General features: G+C 33.1%; 1 protein-coding gene across 2 annotated transcripts; it reads left to right on the top strand.

The window, feature by feature from the left end:
- Positions 1-3,122: 3,122 nt before the first annotated feature.
- Positions 3,123-16,290, top strand: LOC118056473 (phosphatidylinositol-3-phosphatase SAC1). 2 transcript variants are annotated; one of them, XM_035068690.2, is made up of 16 exons: positions 3,123-3,396; positions 3,681-3,885; positions 3,976-4,141; positions 5,823-6,045; positions 6,990-7,066; positions 9,642-9,829; positions 9,951-10,048; positions 10,971-11,104; positions 11,193-11,327; positions 12,131-12,515; positions 12,602-12,723; positions 13,573-13,692; positions 13,781-13,993; positions 14,780-14,971; positions 15,453-15,561; positions 15,803-16,290. In XM_035068690.2, exons 1-16 carry the CDS (start codon positions 3,265-3,267, stop codon positions 16,049-16,051), a joined length of 2,748 nt encoding a protein of 915 aa, XP_034924581.1. In that variant the 5' UTR covers positions 3,123-3,264; the 3' UTR covers positions 16,052-16,290. The 2 variants fall into 2 exon arrangements, with proteins under 2 accessions (XP_034924581.1, XP_034924583.1); XM_035068692.2 differs by lacking the exon at positions 11,193-11,327.
- Positions 16,291-16,304: the final 14 nt, after the last annotated feature.

The raw sequence follows: 16,304 nt of genomic DNA, 5'->3' as shown, positions 1-16,304 counted from the left end.
TTTCCAACCCCATTAAAGTTAAAATATACAACATTTTGGAATTTCCATAATGGCCATATATAAGAAACATTGCAGATTTACAGTGCTTTCCTCAAAAAATTTCATAGGTTTTGTTGGATTTGTAGCGGGAGTTGAATTGTTAACGACAAATATCTTATTTCAAATATTTTGCTGTAGATTAAGAGTAGGAATGTTGATATATGCTTTCCTTTTTCTGAAAAACAACAGGATTCTGATTCTTGAATAAGAAAAGCATTGTTGCATGAGAGTAGAGGCTGCTACAAGCTAGATCAATGAAAATTATCACAATTTTAAAACCCGTACTAGCCCGACGGGTTGACCTGGGACCCGTCTGACCTAGGCCTGGGACCGGTCCGGGTGGAGATAAAAACCCGCTTGGAAGTTGGTTCGGTGAAACCGGGTCGACCCGAGACCCAGGCCACCCGGTCAAACCTGGCTGAGACTCAGTTTTATATATATATATATATATATATATATATATATATACTAATAGACATTAAACAACGAATTGATGAAGAACAACGAAGCAGAATTGGGCACTTTCAAACCTAATTAACAAAAAGACCAATTTCAATCGCTGAGTAGAGCAGAAGACGTCTTGATCATTGTTGTTTCGCTACGAAAAAGATTAGACGTATGCTTGTTTCTGTTCATAAATCTCCTTCTTTCACTCTTTCTTTTTTTTATTCTTAGCCGTGTTTTGAACTTGTAGTTCTAGGCCTTCTGGCATCAATTCGCTATTTGTTGATTCATTCGCAGCCTAGTCGTCTCAACCTCAAATATGTTTCTCTGTTCTTTTCTTTTCTACAATGTAATAAATCCTCTGCTATTAGAAAGTGTAGAAAATGGATGAGGATTGGTTTTGTTCGATGCACTAGTTTTAATTGATGCATTTGCTTCTGGAACTAGCTAGAATAATCTATAATGTTGATTGAGAACAAAAAGCTACTAATATTTTGGTAGTTTTGTTCTAAGAACTTATATTGATTGAGAACTAGCTAGGATAATCTCCTACTCTAAGAACCCATTTTTGTTCTAAGAACTGTTATAGTTAGAGATTGAAACTATTCTAAGAATTATTAACAGCTGAAAATATTTCGGCTAGTAATGTTTGTTTGGTTTTACAGTTGATTGGAAATTTAAGCAAACATGAGCTGTAGAAATTTTGATATGCTGGCCTGCAAGTTGTAGAGTGTTTTTGTTTGTTGATTGCTGGCTGATTTTAATGTGTATTTTTTTATATAAGTTTTTTGTTTTGAATTCATCCGGATCAACTCACATAACTCATGACTCATGACTCAAGCACTTGATCAGATTAATGATCAAGCACTTGATCAGATTAATGATTGGTTGAATTTTCTATGAAAATTATGATTGATTTTCCTTTACATAATCTAGAAAGTAACTTGACTTTTGCTGTTATATTATCTTTACCCTCTTTGTTCCGGTGTCAGCCCTCCTCCCCGGAACAAGGACAACTCTTTGACCCAAATTCTTGGTAGTCAAAGCATCTGAAGCCATTTTAAATTTCCACAAAAATAGATAAAAGAACAACTCTTAAAACCTGTTAGTTAGGTTTTTAAATTTTTTTTAAAAAATTATTAATTTGAGTTTAATAAATTTTAAAGTTATTAAAAATTTATATAATTATTAATTTTAAAGTTTCGTAAGATTAATTGAGATATATAAAAACTAATCTAGATACCTATATTAATAAAAAAAAATTAAAATATTGTTAAAATATCTTAGCAATTATTAATTAATATTAGCAATAATTTTCTTTTAAAATATCTTAATTATGTTATTTTAGTATCTTTTATTATTTCAAATTATATTATAATTACAAATTTTCATATAATCATTAAATCACACACAATATACATTGTAAATTATATGTAGAATTTATATGTTAATCGTTTTATCGTAAATCCTTCTCTGCCTGTTTAGCAACATTATATTGAAATAATTGGCCTCACCATTAACACCCATGGATTCTGTTTATTATTGATTTTTGTTGCATAAAATATGCATTATGTGTATTATGTCTAAGATTATCATATTTTATATATCATTATCAATTATCAATACCAATAAAAAACTTGGGTGGAATCGTAGCACCACCTTAATTTTTTTTTTTTCCCATTTGCATCCTCTTTGTCCTTTTATTTTTTATTAGATATTTTTACTTAATAATTATAAAAATAAATATTTTAGTTTGTAATTAAAAAAAACATTAACAATTCCTATATCTTTTATTGTGTGCAATTTTTCTTAAAAACGTTATTATTCTAGTACTTCAATTAACAAAATAAAGTTAATTTGATAATTTAATAATTTGAATTCTTGGCAGTGTTTTTTAATGTTTCACAAAAAGAGAGAGAGTGAAAACATGCTTCATGTATATAAAAATTTATTTTAAAATTATTTTAAATATAAGTTTATTTTATATTTTTATCTTCGTGGTTTCTCTTGTCATATACTAAACCACATTAAATTTTATTATACAAATATTAAAAAAAAATATTTTTGTAATGTGAGATTAAAAGCACATAAAAATATATATTTTATATTCATATTAAGAACATTATGTTTTTTTAATATAAAATAAAAAATTTAAATTTTTCAACTTAAAAAAAAAATATATTTTTTTATAATGTAAGATAAAAAATTTTTAAAAAATATTTTAAGCTTTGTTATTTATAACTTGTATAGCTTGTATTCACATGAATTATTTTTTTATTTTACCCTAGATTACATGCATAATTTTAAACTTGATTTCTTAATTGAGTTAAACCTATATTAAATTTAATAATTTTAATTTTAATATATTAAATTGGATTGGCATGTGACAATTATAATCTTATTTTCTTGTGAATAAAAACATTAAATAAATGGTCCCCAAAAAATTATAATGTTCATATAAGATATTTGAGAGTGTAATAATTAATTTTTAAATTATTTTTTTATAAATATTTTAAAAAATTATTTTTTATACAAGTGTATTAAAACATTTTAAAAATATAAATACTAATTTGAAATTTTTTTTTAAATTTTTTTCAAAATATAAAACATTAAAAAACAAAAGGATGTAACTCCATGGCTTCTCCAAAACACCCTCTTATCATTTCCAATTCCCTTTCTCTCCCTCTCCCCACTCCAACTGCAAAAAGAAACACATTCATGGCGATTCAGCACTCCCTCTTCTCCATTTCTTAAATTCCCAAACTACCCACCTCCATTTCCATGGCGAAATTGGATAATTCGAAATCCAAGCTCCCTCCTTACGTCTCCGCCAAAATCCACCCTTCCAACGACCCCGAAACCGATCACAACTCTTACACGCTCGATAAATTTAGACTTTACGAGACTAGACAGGTAACAATATTCAATCACTCTCTTATCTCTTTTGATTTGAAATTCGTACTTGAATATAGCTAGGTTGTTTTGGAATTTGAAGATTAAATTTGAAAACTGTAGAATTTTGGGGATCTTCGGTATTTAGTGTTTCATGTAATTGCGGTTCCAATAGTTTGAATTGGTTGATGGTCAATGCTTAAATTTCTTGAATCTTTAGTTTAATTAAGAAATTCATTGTTTCCAGAAGAAATTAGAACATGAATAATAAAACTAATATGATATTTTTGGGTTTTCTTTATCAGAGATTTTATCTAGTTGGGAGTGATAGGAACAAGCAATTGTTTCGAGTGTTGAAGATTGATCGATCAGAGCCGTCTGATCTCAATATCAGTGAAGACCCAGTTGTTTATTCACCGCAAGAAATAAAAAACTTGCTTCAGCGAATTGCTGAAGGGAATCGTGCCACTGGGGGGCTAAACTTTGTAGTGAAGGCTTATGGTATTGCAGGTTAGTGTTGGGTCACTACTATTTTATGTGTATTTTTGTGTTTTTGATGCATGGATGTGTTACTGGTGTTTGTTCTTTTGGTGTTTTTAGGCTGCATTAAGTTTCTGGAGTCATATTATTTGATTCTTGTGACAAAGCGTCGGCAAATAGGATTTATTTGTGGTCATGCGATATATGGCATTGATGAGAGCCAATTGATTACCATTCCCCATGTATCAGTTCAAACTGATGTGGCGCATTCTAAAGCTGAGCTAAGGTATTTCCTTCCCTTTGCATGCTGTTGATTGATTGCTTTGTGACCCTTCTCTTTGCTGAGCTAAGGTTTCGCCTTTTCTTCTCTCCATCCAGAATTTATGGTTTCATGGTTTATGGAAATGCACATAAGAAACACAAGGCACAAATGCATTCTGTTCATGATTTTACTTTCTCATTCTGTTATCAATGCAATACAATGACAAATACGTCTTTTTCACTTTACTCTATCCTCCCATTTTGTGTCTCTGTGTGTGTTTCATGTGGTCACTATCACTCCTTATTTGCAGCTTCTTCTGTCCTACATTTTATATGATTGCAGAATTTTCAAGCTCATAGACACCATTATGTGGGAATTTTGTTGGCCATTGTTGCCACTATCATACCATAGCTTTGCCTAATTATTAGGAAAAGATGTTTTTTGGCATGACTCAAACAATTCAGTTTCTAGCTTGAGATGAAAAACTTATTATTAGGCATGTATTTTAAATTAGAAAAAGAAAAAGAAAAATCTTATATAACCTTTTTAGGATTCTTTGTCCAATTCAATTTGGTAAAGTGCTAATTTATGTTACTACAATTGAGTTATAATACTCCCTTTCCCTCTTATAGCATCAGTTTTAATGTCAAATCTTACAGAATCTTATTAGGACTATTTTTCGAATTCAATTGGGGAAAGTGCCAATTTTACATTCTACTGCTTAGCACATATACTCACTTTCTCCCCCATATCATCAATCTTTCATATTTCTTATGAATGAAAAATGATTCTTGTTCTCTTTATCCTTACAGAGCATCCATGGTTCTTACGACCACAAAAGTAAGAGGTCATGTAGGAAAATTCTTGTTTAGATGAATAAAATAGCCTTGAAATTGCTAAAGAGATTTCTAACCTTGTAAGTTGGAAATGCAAAGAGGATCCCCAATCTAGAATAATCAATTTGCATTTTTTTAAGCACTTGATAAAATTCAAGAAGGAAAAGAAGCGAATGGGAGGACAAGAAATCCCCAAAAAGAAATCACAAACATGCATTCCATATTCTTATTTATTACTATCTATTGATTATAGAGCACAAATGAGGTGCTACCCTTGTATGTATGTTTCATTGTAATAAATTTCTTCTTTTATCAAAAGGAGAAAAATCTATGGTTGAGAGAATATTGGCATACATATCATTTTAATATTTTTTTTTTTTTATTGAGAGCACATATTATTTGTGGCTTTCTTTTCCATGTCTTGCCCCCCCTCTCTCTCTCTCTCAACTATATATATATATATATTTCAAACAACATAAAATATGAATGCTCTTAGAGGTGGAAATAGAGTAATGAAGAATATAGTTGAAAGAAAAAGGGAAGGAGAAAGTGTAAATATAATCTTCTTCAAGAGCATAAAACTTGCAATTCATTATGTACGAAGAGAATATAAGGAATGATTTATCCCTTGTCATCTATAATTTGTTATAAAAAAAATGGTAAAACATGAGGAGATTAATTGGAATGGTTGATGTGGCAATTTATATTTTCTCGCCTTAGTTTCATTTGCCTTTTTTCTATTTTTGAAGCTTTTAAGTATTTCCTAGCACTCTTTTCCTTAGTAATGCAAGATTCTTTTCACCCCTTGTCTAACACGAGTCTAACTTTTAGTTTCTGAATAGTTCTTCTATCTATTGCCTCAAATGCAGGTACAAAAAGCTATTATCTAGTGTAGATTTGACCAAGGATTTTTTCTTTAGCTACACATATCCTATAATGCAAAGCTTGCAAAAGAATGTGACCTCAATGGGTGAAGATGGGATGCCATATGATAACATATTCGTCTGGAATGCATATCTAACACGAGCTGTTCGGTCTAGATGTGGTAATACTATTTGGACAATAGCATTAGTGCATGGAAATTTTAAGCAGGTTTGCAATTCTTTTTTTGCTTCTTGTATCTCTAACTCATCTGTCAATGATCATTTTTCATGCTAAATATTTTACATGGTTTTTACGCTTTGAATATATCTTCGTCATTGTAATCCTGCAGTTACGTTTTTGAGATAATTTATTTTTCAACTTGCTCTTGCTTTATTTTTGTGTTTTCTTTTAAGTTGTACTTCTTTCAACTATGTTCGTAGCATTACCATATGCTTGTTGATTGTTTGGTTTGATATTCTGTATTTCAAGAAAAATTTTAACCATGGCTCAAATATAGATTCATATGTAATATAATTTATGCTGGCTAAAATTGGAAGCATTACAATACTTAATGGAAATGGAGTATGTATTTGAATAAGTTTTGAAGATTTGGAGATGCTTGGAACATAATTAGTGAAGAACTGTTTCACAAACTACAAATATGCACACAGCTTTACCATATTCTCGCTGATTATTAGATTGATATTCTGTATATTAAGAAAAATAAGTGGCCGTAGTTATAATTTCAGATGTAATGTAGTTTGTGCTAGGCAAAATTTGAAAGCTTTACTACTACTTAATGCTAATGGAGTATGAATTTTGGTAAAAAATGGAAGATTTGGAGATGCTTGGGACATAATCTGTGAAGAACTCTAGCACAAATGACAAATATTATAATTTGTTTCTCTTAAGCTAAAATAACAACTTCATTTCTGGTTTGAATCTGAGTTATTGGTCTGTAATACGTTTTGCTGCCTTACGTCAAGTGATTTTGATTTATGGAAGTAGGATATGCGTTTTAATGATTTGGAATTTGTTTCTAACTACGTTGTTATCTTGTACAAATAAATTCCTCCAATGTGATTTCTTGATAATATCCTTTAAATTTATTCTTCTTGAGTGTAATGTGTATTTAGCATTTCAACTAATTCTACTGTACTTAATCATGGCAGATCAGGCTGTCGATATTTGGGAGAGACTTCAGTGTTTCACTGGTTTCTAGACGCTCTCGGCATTTTGCTGGTACACGGTACGTTCTGGTTTGAATAAGTTCATCTATGCGTAAAGCTCAGTTGCATCTTCATGTTTTATATTTTAGAAACAAAACAAACGGGTTTATGACTGGATTCTGCACAGAGGCTTCCAAGCTTTTTATATTGTGGCTCTCTCTCTCTTCCACATACACATAGTAGACTGTGTGTGCTATTTAAAAGCCAGTGACCAAACTGACAGTGGTCCCAAAATTAGAGGATCCTTTTGTAATTTAATGAGTGCATGAACAGAGAGAGATCCCTACTAGTTGGGAATTAAGGCTTAGTTGCTATTTCTGGTGTTGTACTTGTAAAGAGGTATGACTGCATGTATGGTGATGATTTACTGGTTCATAAGTTTACAGCTGAGCTGTGGTGGGGAAAGTGCATAATTACTTACAAGATTGTTGCCTTTGGATTGTGTTGAAGTTGATTTTTATATGGTCAGTTTAGGAGATCAGATGTGACAGGGTGAAGTTATGAAGTCTTCCACCAAACTTGATGCAGGTGTTTCTTTGTACCCTTCACTTTAGGTTGGACTGTGTTATGGTGGCTAATGTTTGTTTTCCCCTTTGATATTCTGGTTCTTTAACTAAAAAATTATTGGTGGGTTAGCGCTTCTCTTTTTCATTAAAATAATCCTTTGGTAGAGGATTTTGTTTCTAAACCAACTTTCTGAGACTTTCAGTGATGATCCCTTTTTCCCTGTTTTCTTTAGTCATGCCTCCACCTTTCTAATAAATAAAGAGCGAAATCCTTCACAAGACAGATGGGAGCTCTAGCTAACAAGTGTGGCTAGTTGAGCTATACATTTTGGGTTGCCCCAGCACCCATCCACACACACCCACACTCTCTTATGCAGGTTTTGTTTTTATTTTAAACTCCCTTGCTTTCCTGGAATTTCTGTACTGCAGCAAGATATATTTAGGTTATGCTTTTTTTACACAAGTTTCTGTAGTGGGTCTGGTCCATTTGACTTTTTGGGTAGTGGATTTTGGGGTCTCAAGTACATCTTCTTTTAGAATCGCGATAGTAGTGATCTTCATTCCAAAGTTTTCAAAATTGATGTGGAAAAGGAATAAGGTCAGAGGTTCAACCTGAATTGTCTGGCTTGAACAGCTATCAAATAATATACATTGAGTGTTAAACAAAGTATAAAAAATCACTTAATTTAATCTTTGTTAATTGGCTCAGTGTCTTTGTGCTCATTTGTATCTTAAATCTATTTTAGCATTCTTTCTTAGTCAAATTGGAAAAGTTTCAGCTAACAAAGTATTGAGAAAAAAACATTTTTCCATGAATGTTTGTTACAACTAAAAGTTTTTCTTCTTCTTCTTGAATTTTATTTTTTGGATAAGTCGAGATTCATTAATAAGTGAAACACTGTAGAAGGGTGAGTAAAAAATATAGTGAGGCAAGCAATAGGATACACGATCCTGTGTGCAACTTAATGCAAACATTAACACATTTTTTCACACTAGTAGTCTAATACAAATAGCTGAAGTAGTTTCTAATATGTTTAATGTTTATTTTGTGCATGTGAACCACTCTATCCTTGAAAATCCTAGATAGGTAGATCTCTCTCTTTTTTTTTTTTCTTTTTATCTAATCTTAATTTGAGTCCAAACCTTTCTTCACACTAACATAACTGATGAACCACATGGCACTAGGGAATGTCGAGGGTTGCTTAGGTTGACAACAATCACTAGTTATATGCTCTGTAATTTATCTTTTAATTTATTTTTGAGAATGTATATGCTCCAGCAAATTGCAATGCTAAGATGTATACTTATTTTAAGTCTCATGTCATTTAAAACCAAAGCTAAAAAAGGTACCTCCTTAATAAAATGGCTTAGCACAACCCTTCGGCCTCAATAGACACATGAGGCTGAGGACTTGAAAAACCACTAAGTTTAATTGTCTTGGTTAAAAAACCACTAAGTTTAATTGTCTTGGTAATTGTATTTGGCTGCATCAGCATTATTAGTTCCTGGTGAACCTGTTACAATTGGTCACCATTATTAGTTCTAGGTCAATCGATTAAAATTGGTTTGGGTTAGTCAGGTTGGCAGTCCAAATGCCTGACACAGCTGGTATTTGTCCAGGTTTGACTACAAGTTTCTCTTATAGCTGAACTGGAATTAAGGCCTGCTCACTGGAACCCTGGTTGAACTAATTCTATTTGACAACCTTGATTCATTTGACTTCTTATGTTTTAAGTTTAGAGATCTAATAATGAGACTCATGTTCCTTTTGACATTATCTGTGATATAATCTACACATTATGGTCTGTGTTTTGTTTGTGCAGTCATCTGCCATTACATCATTACATTGTCCTTGGATGAATGTCTGTACTCTTGATTGCACAAGCCACAGTATGCTTCATTATGGTTATGGGTATTATTTGAATGATTGTGATGGCCTGTTGGAAACCATCAATTTTCATTTGTTTTGTGTCCTCGCTTTCATTGAAGTTATATCTGCTTATTTCAGAGAAGTGTTCTGACCAACCATAAAATCTTCCACTACATTTAAGACAACCTTTTGTATTAACTTTATGTTGATTGAGTGCAGTTACTTGAAAAGGGGGGTTAATGATATGGGAAGAGTTGCAAATGATGTTGAAACAGAGCAAATTGTCCTTGATGAAGATGCTGGATCATGCAAGGGGAAAATGAGTTCTGTTGTGCAGATGCGTGGTTCAATTCCCCTTTTCTGGTCACAAGAAGCTTCACGATTTAGTCCTAAACCTGATATAATCTGTAAGGCCATTGATTTGACCTATTTGATTAGTTCATTGTTGAGTCTTGTAGTGATGTAGATCACATAGCACCTATCTTCTTACAAAGAAGTCTTCTGATATTATTTTTCAATCTATATTAGTGCAAAGGTATGATCCTACCTATCAGGCGACCAAATTGCATTTTGAAGACTTGGTGAAGAGATACGGCAGTCCCATAATTGTGCTTAATTTGATTAAGGTTATTTTCAGATTTATTTTTTGTGCTTAATGTATTCGAGACTCTTGTTAGATTCCTTTTGATTGTTGCCTTCCTAAAATACTGATTCTGTTTGCTGTATAGATCTTGCATTATTGTACTTGATGCAATTGAATAATTCTTGCGTTTGATTTAATTTACAAAGGAAATCACCAGATTAGAGTAGGCTTTTTGATTTAATTTACAAAGGAAATCACCAGATTAGAGTAGGCTTTCTTGCATGTTATACTATACCAGCAAACCCAAATTACTTGCTCCTTACAGTTTCTCTTGTGTACACACGCTGATTGTTCCTTTCAGGACTTTCAAGTATGCAGCCTTTTCAACTAGATTGTCATTAAATGGCTGTTGTTGCATTATTTTCATGTATTTTCAATACCTCCCTGGGCATTAATAAATGGTTACCTGAATTTGTTTTTCTCATTCCTAAACTGGAAAACATATTAAAACGACGAGTGCTTATTTTCCACATTTGATTATATTATCATAATTAACAAAAGCTTATCAATCAGCTTTAATATATCTCTGGAGAATATGGTGATGTGTCTGTTTAAATGGTCCTCTTAAAGTATACCATCTTTCCATTATACTTTCTTCACTCTTGGACGAAGTACATGATTTGGCATGTCCTTTTTAACTCTGTTTATTGAGGATCTGGAAGCTACTGAAACCATTTCTGAATCTGTTTTAGTTTCTGTGATAATTATGAATTATGGTCAGCCTCATCAAAATAATAATTCAGCTTTCACACAGTGACAATTTTATTATTTTGTGACATTCTCTTGTTTAACTTCAGTGGTTTGTCTATTTGTCGTAGTTTTCACTTATCAACATGCTTACCACAAATTGGAATGCCTTTTCTATTGCTTTATGTCCTGGATGTCATTTAAATGCTCAAATGCAGACTGTTGAAAAAAGACCTCGAGAAATGATGCTAAGGCGTGAGTTTACAAATGCGGTTGGGTATCTGAACACGATTTTTCCAGAAGAAAAACAACTTCAGTTTATCCATTGGGACTATCACAAGTTTGCAAAGAGGTACATATGCATTTCTTTTCACATCAACTCCAATTTATAATTAACAACCATCTTGAACTGACTACTCTTCTTTTTTCTGTTTCCAAAGCAAGTCTGCCAATGTTTTGGCTGTTTTGGGTTCTGTGGCAAGTCAAGCACTTGATTTGACTGGTTTTTACTATAGTGGTAAACCTAGCATTGTTAAAAGGAGAGCCAACCAACTTAGTCGAACAAGCACCGGAAGGTATTCCAGTGTCTTTAGCTGTATTATTTATTTAAACAAACTTATAGCGTTTATGTTACTTCATGATTGGAACTTTTCATGTAGCCTTCAACTCAGGTCTCTGGGGTATAAAGTTTTTCAATGCCTAATATTCAGTTTCTTTGAGATTTTGGGTCATCCATCGTCCCATTTTATTTTGGTCTTTGAATTGTTTTTTTCAAAACCATGGGTGTTGAAGTGTTAGTAGGAATTCATTGTAAAAAAAAGCACCATTAAGGTGCCCATGTGTGTGAGAGAGCGATAAGTTATATTACAGTTATGTAATTCAAGGTCATCAAACATTCACAATTAATGCATGATATGAAGATTTTGAAGCAGCTTTTACCATTATAACTTCAAGAGCATGTGCTGTGGTGGATGGTCAGATTTTCTTTTTATCTAATCATTGCAATTTGGAAAAAAATGACTGTTAAGTGTGTGATGCATCCCTTACATTTGTAAAAAGGTATTATAATCAATTATAAGCATGGTTACCTTGGACCTTAAGAAACCTGAAAGTAGAGAGCTTTCTTTTGTACTTGGAAATTCTGTAACCCAGGATGTCTTCTTTTCATTTGGTAATTTAGTGTCTCTGTTGCTGAAAAGCATAAAATTGGCAATGTCTTTCTGTCAAGGCTGTTTGCTTTATCATTTCATTGCTTTTGTTTTTGAAATGAAAACCTCCAATTTCAGAGTAAATGTTGGAGCAGGAAATGGGAGGTTCCTTTCAAAACAAGATTATGTAGACTGTGGGTTTCATATATAGTTGACTTTATTCTTTACAGGGACACTTCTCTTAGAGATATAAGAGTCAATTCAGGGGATCTTGCAAGGATTGGAAGTAATAATGAGAATCTAAATTCTTTGATTAATTGGGATAGAGAGAGTGATTCTAGTCAACTGAAAAAACAAGATAAGGTTGGTGCTGATGGGCCACGTTTTCAAAGTGGAGTTCTACGCACCAACTGCATCGACTGCTTGGATCGTACAAATGTTGCTCAGTATGCTTATGGTCTAGCGGCTTTAGGACGCCAGCTCCTTGCAATGGGTCTAACAGACATGCCCAAAGTCGATCCTGATAGTTCCATTGCTGCTGCTCTTATGGATATGTATCAAAGTATGGGGGATGCTCTTGCCCAGCAATATGGTGGTTCTGCTGCTCATAACACTGTATGCTTTCTCTCAAATAACTTCGGTTTCTGTGATCTAATTTGCTCATAACTGTGGCCATCATATCAAGGCCTGATCTTTTTCAGGTGTTCCTTGAGAGGCAGGGAAAGTGGAAAGCTACAACTCAATCTAGGGAGTTTATCAAGTCTATCAAGCGATACTACAGTAATGCATACACTGATGGTGAAAAGCAAGATGCAATAAATTTGTAACTTTTCTTTCCATCACACTTTCTACTTGATTTATTGCATAATTTACATTCTCTGGCTAAGCAAATGAGGTGAATTTTCAATGCCCAAACAGATGCTTTTTGTAAATACAAGGGAGTTTTTGATTTCCAGATTTTATCATCACTAGTACTTGATTATGGAGACTATATAGATAAGTGTGCACGTCAACTTTTGTAAAGATGCCAAAATGCACTTCATTATATTTTTTGCCTGAAACACTTGTTTTTTTTTATTATTATTATTATTGTTTAGTAAAATATGAATCATATTCTATTTGAAATGTTTCCTCTTTGGAGAGGCTTCTACTCTTAATATCTATGATTTTCCAACCATGGACTCAAGTTTCAATAAGTTTCATATTTCATATGTGGATAAGAGATATATCTAACAAACTAAATCAAAAACATTTGACTGAATTCTTGGAATTCCAAGACCACAGTGTAGGTTTTGTTCCAGATAACCAAAACCAAACACAAAAAGCTAGAACTATATTCCATGTTTTATTAGTGAGTGTAATTCAGTATTTGATTATATTTGTATGCGATCATTACTTTTTTTATTTTCTTGACTTATTTTTTATGATTAAGAGACTGGTATTGCGTTTTAAAAGTGCGTTTGACATGAAAAAACATCAAATTAATGTTTTTTTTAGTGCTTTCTAATGGTTTTGATAAACTAACGTAAAAAATGAAAAAAAAAAAAAAACATTTTGATGCATTTTCAAGCAAAAAGCACCTTGCTCCACAATACCAAATGCCCACTAATATTATTTTTGGCTTGCATTTTCCTTAAGTGTATTCTGAGATTATCTCTTTGCTGCTTTCCAGATTTCTTGGTTACTTTCAACCACAGGAAGGGAAATCTCCTCTTTGGGAGTTAGATTCAGACTACTATCTTCATGTCTATGGGAATGCAATAGAAGAAGAAGACCCCTGTCCAGATAAGTGGTAAATTAAAAAAAAAAATTAGAGTTGGGTTAGTTCAAATTCAGTACATCTCATCTTCTGATTATTTTATTGTATCTTACTTCTCCAGCAATTTAGAAACCAATGCTAAGCCTGGAAGAGTTGGAATAACTCTTGCCCCTATTCCAGCTTGCAGGGAGGATTTTTCAAGAATGAAGTTGACATCATTTGATAAATTGATTGACCGGACATGTAGTACTGTAAAGAATGTAAGACTTTATAGTGAACCTGATCACAGACCAGGTGGCAGTGCAGGAAATTCTGGTGTGGCTCCAGATGCAGCGTAAGTTTTCTCTTGACTAGAGCTGTTAACTTGTTGCCTGATTTTACCATTTTTTCTCTCTGTTGCATGTGTTTGGGTGCACACATCTGTTTTTACCTCTGAAGTGCAGACATCTTTTATGCGTGGTTTGGTTTTCTTAAATCATCAGTTGCATGTGTTTCTGATGTCTTCAAACTGTTATCCAGGATTTGCTGCACCTCACATTACTATACAAATTTTGTGTTTCTTTATTTCAGCACTGACTATACCACATTAGTTGAAAGGATCATAGGAAACTTTTGGCCTTATTATTTGGCCCTTTTAGTGTAGTGAAACATAGCTCTTTGCATTTAGTACAAAGTTTATTGGTTTGTTTTCTCCCTTCTTAGCCCTTACCAGGTTTGGTATTGAGACATAAAATGATATTTAAATGTGAAGCGAAAGGAATATTAGGATTTCTTCAAGGATACCGAGAATTTCAAAAACACATTAAAAAAAGTTAAGCAAATTGAGATTTTTTCAGTATTTTGCCTAGTATGGAATTGGCAAAAGTAACAACTTGATGTAGGTTATGCTGATTCATGTCTTTATCCTTTGGACACAGTGTATTTGCATTGGAGAAATCTCTTAAAATGGTCCATTGATTATAAATTTTTTTCATTATTTTGTCCATAGTTCTAATTTTGATTCGCACTTGCCTCTTGCCTGCTCTGAAATGGGTTGCTTGGGTGCATGAAGTTTGTAAGATGTATTCGTGACTTTTTTTCAAGTGCTTGCTATACTCACTGAATATGCATTCTTTTGCAGTGAAATACAGCTCAAAAGCCCAAATTGGCTTTTTGGCCAGAAAAAGTATGAAGAGAGTGGCAATGCCCCCAAGGCTGCTAAAAGTGAAATTGAAAATGGAGCATCTCAGAAAGAGATTTATGTTGATGGTTACTCAGAATTAAATTTGCTTTCTTCTGTTGATGGTATCAATGAAGAGGATATCTTCCAAAGGTACTTTTATATATTGTCTTCCCATTTTCCAGAGAGAATACATTACTCTTAGACTTTCGTTTCTGAATGCAATGCCGACTAAATTGGCTTTCTATTAGTCAAAGTTGAGCTTTATTAATGGTTTATGAACCAAGCAAGGGTCTAAACACCCCATGCTTTGCTTGCTCAAGCTGGCAGATTTGGCTATAGCTTGAGTCCTGGGCAAAATTATCTATCACCATTCACATGTGACTTCATGCATGTCAGCGTGTGGGCATGCATATGCAAATTCCTATTAGTTTTCTAAGCTGGATGATAAAAATTTGAATACTGCTCTTTGATTAAGAATGTTGATTCTGCAAACTATATTCACTAAATTTAAAATTCATGCCAGTCACGTGGTTGCAATTTCTATTATTTGTACTCTTTTTGTTTATTTATCTATTTATTTTTGTGGCAACTCAAATCAATGACAATTTTCTGGTTGCGGTTCGGTTTCAAGGTACCTTGCAATGACTTCAGTTGATGAAAGCGGCTGGTATGGTGGTACACTACTAGGTGATCAAGATGAAAGCAGTGAGATATATAAACATTATGCTGAATTGTGCCAGGTAAATTGATTGAGGCTCCAAGTACACTTGACAAGTAGGCACAGAGACATTTGCAACCTGATGAAACCTACTTTTTGGCATGCCTTATTTTGCGCAGTGCTGTGTTTCATACTCTGTGTGTGTGTGTGTGTGTGTGAGAGAGAGAGAGAGAGAGAGAGAGCAAAAATTTTGAAATGAATGATGTCTATTATCTAGTTCATTGAACATTTGTTATTCTAACAAATGGTAATTGGACCAACAGGGGCCAGCTATGGAGCCCTTTGAGCATGATCTGGATAGAGAGAAACACTATGCTGATGTTCTACGCATGAACGCAATTGATGTTTTAGATGATTCTGCTGTTGAAGCAGAGATGGAAGATGCCCTCTTGGATTATGATCGCATTGGTGCTGATCTTGGGATTGTACCAATGTCATGCAAATCCTTCGCTGCAGATCCAAGTTGGTTGACAAGATGGATTATCGGGGAAGAGAAGGTAGAAAAGATCTAAAGCCAGCTTCTGCATGCGCTATATGACTGTTGTAAGCACACATAGGAGTCTCCAGTTCTCAGAAAAAGTAAATAACTGTTTACATAAATAAATAGAAAAATGAAAGTATATAGTTGTTTGTAAAATATGCAAAGGCGTGAAAATGCCCTCTTAATTGAGGCATGAATTACATCTTATATGTATGCTTGATATACACATTCTCTCAAAAGGAAATTTCAATCGGCTGCAAAGTTTGTTTCTTGTGTTCTATAAA

This window comes from Populus alba, chromosome 19 (assembly GCF_005239225.2).
Source record: "Populus alba chromosome 19, ASM523922v2, whole genome shotgun sequence".
Classification (NCBI taxonomy): domain Eukaryota; kingdom Viridiplantae; phylum Streptophyta; class Magnoliopsida; order Malpighiales; family Salicaceae; genus Populus; species Populus alba.
The sequence above is the reverse complement of the archived record's forward strand: the minus strand, read 5'-3'. Positions and strand labels throughout refer to the sequence as shown.

Bases quoted from the DNA above. Each gene is read 5' to 3' on its own strand.
- LOC118056473 (XM_035068690.2), top strand. From the start codon at position 3,265: ATGGCGAAATTGGATAATTCGAAATCCAAGCTCCCTCCTTACGTCTCC. The intron at 3,397-3,680 runs GTAACAATATTC...TTTCTTTATCAG, and splicing joins GACTTTACGAGACTAGACAG to AGATTTTATCTAGTTGGGAG. The intron at 15,562-15,802 runs GTAAATTGATTG...TTGGACCAACAG, and splicing joins ATTATGCTGAATTGTGCCAG to GGGCCAGCTATGGAGCCCTT.